A 5,663-nucleotide genomic window follows, 5' to 3' on the forward strand; every position below is an offset into this window, starting at 1 on the left:
CATCTACAGTCCAATGTCCTCATGGTAGGGGAGTACAAAGCTAACTCCAGGGGAGCAGTATCCTTTTGAACCCCACAAAGGCAGCAATTCACACTTACATATTAAAAGTGTCAGCCTCGACAATGCCCTTACTTAATGTCGGTACAGTAACATGCAGACATACTGGATGCAGGGCTGCCCCCGTCAGGAATTTTTCCTGAATGTTAGGAAATCAGAGTCTAGTCTCTGACAAGAAATTCCATTAAAGTTAATGCTTGTCAGATGTTCTGGGCCATTGTTACAGCCAACACATTTCTGAAGTACATTTTTCCCAAACTCTACATTGTTTTACTTGAATGTCCTAGTTTCCATTAATTATGTTGTCAGAAATAATCTTGCTTGCTTCAGATGGCAACTTGGGAGTAGTGAAATGTGACCAGCAGCAGACAATTACACTGATCAAAATGATCTTCATTATTTTGCAGCTCAGCTATGGTATAAAAAGGTGAAATAATAGCGCTATCCACTGGCAGAATTCCTTGTTCTCTATTGTGAAAACAATGTGTTTGTGTTGATTTCAGTATAAATAATACTGTGTTTCTGAACAAAAAGTGGATCCAAGGAAATTGCAAGCTTCACTCTGCACAAAACACTGTACAAATAGTATTTGTTTTTTTCTGTCTTCATTGCCTCGGTATGATTTTTAGATGCCCCTGCTTCTCTAGTGTAATAATTTCAGCAAATATACTAATTGCTGCAACAAAACAATTATTAAGAAATCACTTTTAATGCACATAGGATGTTTATATATTTGTTCATCTAACAAATTAACCACAATATTTACTGTTAAACAGAGGTAGTGCACAGCTGCTTACTGAGATCAGTCTGGAAAGGAGTGATTCAAAGGGTGTGACTTTTGTCCAGTTTTTGGCTGTACTAGTGGTGATAACCCTAACCAACTGCCCATGGACAGTGTAAATTGGGTGGGGTCAGGGGTTAAATTCTTGGGATCCAATGCAGCAAAAATATCTAAGTCTAGGTGAGAGAGTCAACCTATCCACCACAAGACTCATAGGTCACAGCTATTAAGGTTGTGTACTAAGGGAGAGGGAGCTTGTATGATGAATTGATCACCAGGGCAACCAGTGGTGAAAAATCTGTGGGAAATGAGCACAACTGAGAAAGAACATTGTAATAAAAGCATTGAAAAGTGATAACCTTAAAGCAGATGTCCTAAAGATAAGCATGCAATATGAGAAAGCAACATGGCTCATCTGGAGTACAGCACATGTGGGTATAAAAACAGGGAATTAAAAAAATCAGCATGTTTATCATGTTATAAAACTTTCAAATGGCTTAATTAGCGCAGGTCAGACATAACATTTTCATTTTCAGAGAAAGGGACTGGCACTAACGAAGGTCAGAGTATTTTAGGGGCAAAGTAAGATTTTTTTTTCAAGGAAAGAGTAGAAGACTGCTATTACAGTACTTCAGAACAAGCAGATTACCTTTAATAGGATATTTTGTGTTCAAAACAGGTAATAACAAATTCAGGAACATACAGAACAAAAACAGTGTGGCTGGAAGGAGGGGATGAAACCAACAGTAATTTATAAAACAAATAAAATATTCAGCTTATCTTCTGAATAGAAAAACAGATAGGCACAATGGACAATTGGTGCTTATTTGATTAAGTCTTAGAGTCCTATTATGGTTACCATTTTTTATTTCATTTTTCAAGGCAGCTTGCATTATACGGTAGGTGACATTTTGCTCACTGCAGCTTCAATAGTTTATAAATGTCTGCTGTAAAGGTCCCTGTGTTATATGCTGCTCAGCCCCTGGCCGCTCTAACTACCTGTTACACAGCTCCTAACCTCTACAAGGTAGTTGCTAATAACTGAAACATTCTGTTCTCACTCCCTGAGTAAAGAGCAACTGTTTTGTGATGGTTTGTTTCTTATGTGACAGCTGAATCTGATTTTTACAGTAGCCCACCCCCCATAAGTGGAAAAAAGCAGAGTTCAGGAAACTAGCCCCCCTAAATTTACATTGTTTATCTATGAGAACTTCAGCTGGTAATAGGGTTTCCAAAACTGCACTGCAGAGTACAGGGTTTCTGTCTAAACTGTTTAACAGGGCTTGTTAATCTATGTGATCAGCTGACTTAGACTAAAATAGCAAAATGAAACTATCTTTTTTAACAGTGACCTGATATTTGATGTCTGCTCCCCGCTGTTAAAGCAGTTAAAGTACACTTTCTCCAGTGTGTACTTTAGTGTGCTGTGCAACACAAAGCAGTGGATTCTTCCTCTCACAAACAGAAGAAAGAGGAAGATTGATTTTGTCTTCCTCTTCCTCAGCTGGCACTCTTACACCTGCATCTCAAATTGTGAGTGGACACAACCTACCTTACACCAAAAGGCACGACTAACAGTTTCTAGAACTAGATAATGTGGAAGGAAAAGTTGGTACCCCTAACCAACCTGAGGAAAATGTCTTTTTGGTTTTCAGTACCTAGCTGTTGAGGCTTTTATTTTTTAAACAGGAATTTATGGGTTATATGCCTCATTTAACCCCCTTTTTGAAAAGATATTCTTGAAATGAAATATTTGTTTGGCATACTAAAGAATGTGAAATTCTGCTCACACCATAGAAACCTTCAGAAAGATACAGCAGAACTAAATCCTGGTGTAGCAGTTAGAAGCATCATTGCCTTGTTGTAGGTCATAGTTATATACTAGATTAATGATCACCGGGGCCTTTATAAGCCTAGTACTTAGTTCTTTAGGTTCTTTAGTTCATTTGTTTTTCTTTGTCATTTTTTTCTCTAGTTCATTTTCTGTTTGGAGTGCCTTCTGTGTGGAGTTTGCACATCTCCACTGTGTCTTTGTCTTTTCTCACTGGGGTCTCTGGTTTCTTCTCAAATCCCAGATATATGCTAATAGAATAATTTTTAGTCCTGTAAACTGCCCATAGATGTGTGTGCATCCTGTAATGGAGTGATGGTCTCTATTCAGGACTGTTTCTTTGACTCACTCCTATTGCTTGTCAGGATAGCTCCTGTTTCCCTGTGACCCTAAACACAATAAAGCAGGAATCAGAAAATGAATGAATGATGTTGTGAATATTTATGTAAACCTCTGAATAAACGAATGAAGTTTTCATAAATATTTCTGTAACCCTCCTGTTTCGGAAAGTAATTTCCTTTATCTAGCAGTGCCCCCTGTTTCAGTACTTAACGGAAGCTCTGTCTTTGGGGGGAGCTGTCTAAATAGTGGTGATGGTTGTCAAGCAGGTAACTTTAGAAAACAGAGATTACTAAGAAAATAATAGCACTTTCCCCTTTGGGATGCATTACAAGACAGGGAATATGAAGTTGTTCAAAGTACATTTTCTTCAGTTTCAACTTGTTGTAAAGTAAGAGGTGTTCTATTTTCAAGGCTTCCTTTCCAACCACTGTTTATTTGTATAGCACAAAAAGAAACAGTCCCTTCTCCACTAAAATGAGTTTATAAGCCATACAACCCTTTTTGTACTGAAGTCTCCAGCATCTGTAAATTCAGCTCACAACAGAATCCAGATCTTAACCTGCTGTTGTAGCAAACACCTTATTTAGAGAGTGGTCTGAAAGGTAGTAGAAGACACAAATTGCGTGCCAAAATATCATATTAATACAGAGTTAATCTAGGAAATGAATGCAGCATGTGTGGACTCTGACAAATTAAAAAAAAACAGTATCATAAAACTTTTAGTCGAGTGACATATTGTTACAGAAAGACATGGAATACTGAGGTGTATTACACAAGGCTAAATTAAGCAATATCAGAGCAAGGTATATAGAATGAACCAGTCAGTTTTCTCCAGCTGTAACACCATAGCTGAAATTTAAATTCAGGCCAGCTCAACACATGGACATGCGTGTATATATACATGTGCATGCACATGTAAACACAGACACGCACACAAACTCTTTCGCTCGCACTCTGTCTTTTGTATATGCGTATCCATACAGAGTGCATACACATGCATATACAACAGATAGCTATACCTTTCATTTCACATCTTTACACACATATACACACACACACACACACACACACACACACACACACACACACACACACACACACACACACACACACACACACACACACACACACAATTTCTGTTTTTCTTTGCCATGCCCTGTAGCTTTCATTTGTCAATGAAGTGAATAGGAGGCAGCAGTAAACATTATGAAAGTTCCAAGGCTGCAGCCGAACATGGCTGCCAAAGAACAGGACCTCTCTCTCTCTTCCCCTTCCCTTCTTAGAAATACTGGCAAGAAACGAGTAAACTGAGACCAGAACAGTACATCTGTTCTATGGTAAAAATGTTATTTCCCCAGCTGCTAGTTACGATTAATACTTTCCCTCTTCACAGCACCATTGCCATACCTGTCAACACATTTACATGCCTTCCTGTGTAGGGTATACCCCTCAGCTTCAAAAAGATCCAGATAGCCCAACAGGGCTGTGAGATAAGGTTGTAATAAAATTCCAGGGGCATGGAGATCTGTCACCCAGCTCACTCCTGCGCTGACTGTGAATTCTTAACATTCTGCCTGTATTTCATAAACAAATAGCACAGTCACGTTTTTTAACGATTCCCCTTCCATACTCTTGTCTTACTTTTCTCCACGTCTTGTTTAGTTGGAGGAAACAGCTCACTGACAATGTACTAGCTCTTGGGGCAGCAAGCTGAAATAATTTATTTGGGTCACGATAAATTGCACTGCTCAATGCGTTTTCTTATTCGCTGAAGTATTCAGCAGAGCAAGTATTTGAAACAAATCAAAGCTGCATATAAATTGTACTGTCAGAATGCACCCCCGATTGCACACAACCATACTTATTAAATATTACTTTAATCATATTTCACTGATTTTCCTTGGATGAATTATTTAATTTTGATGTCTGGGAGCATCACATTTTTTCAGAATCATGTGGCGAAATTTTTTCACAGATGTTTTATATTAAATTTAGTAGGTTAAAACTGCACAGCTAGTCAAAGGCAGTATTTAAGAAATCATGCTAGACAAATGCAAGACTAACAGATTGGTAACCTATGACTATAGTATGTTAATTTATCCTGGTCATTATATAGCATGCATAGCAAAATTTGTTTAGTGCAATATCAAGATGTTGTATACTACATTACGATAAGGAAATACAAAGTGCAGTTGTTAGACACCTAATAGCTTTATTAAATGTTGAAGCATATAATAATTAATTTAATCTACCTACTGGTGTAGCATTACCGGTGATAGCATCTTCTATTCAGGTAAAAGTTCAAGCAATGGTGGGGTGGGGGGTGAATGAGGATTGAAAAGTGAAGCATTCTACAGGTAGTGCTGCTTCCTTGGGAAAGTGGCTGAGGTGGGTGCTAATGTTATCCTAACCCCTTGAGGAAAAACAGGACCTCACCAGCCAGCCACATCCTACATAGGGTTCTGCCTCTGGGGGCATGACAGCAGGTATACCTCTTAACGGGCATCATATACAGGAACATATCAGGGGTAGAGTAGAAAGTCGAAAGGTAGAGCTGCAGGATAATTGCTGAAACTGCTCCCCATCACCTTATCAAGCAGAAAGTCTAGCACAGGTACAAGGAATAAGGGAAAGGCCACTTGTCTTTAGTTT

General features: G+C 38.5%; 1 protein-coding gene across 1 annotated transcript in view; it reads right to left on the minus strand.

Moving 5' to 3' along the window:
* Positions 1–4,561, minus strand: part of LOC122799546 (glutathione S-transferase theta-1-like) — a 247,628-nt gene extending 243,067 nt beyond the window's left edge. Inside the window, exon 1 of the mRNA XM_044068676.1 lies at positions 4,419–4,561. Coding sequence (XP_043924611.1) covers positions 4,419–4,530 — 112 coding nt within the window. The 5' untranslated portion in view covers positions 4,531–4,561. The remainder of the gene's footprint in view (positions 1–4,418) is intronic.
* Positions 4,562–5,663: the final 1,102 nt, after the last annotated feature.

This window comes from Protopterus annectens, chromosome 4.part0 (assembly GCF_019279795.1).
Source record: "Protopterus annectens isolate FY-2018-M chromosome 4.part0, PAN1.0, whole genome shotgun sequence".
NCBI lineage: Eukaryota > Metazoa > Chordata > Ceratodontiformes > Protopteridae > Protopterus > Protopterus annectens.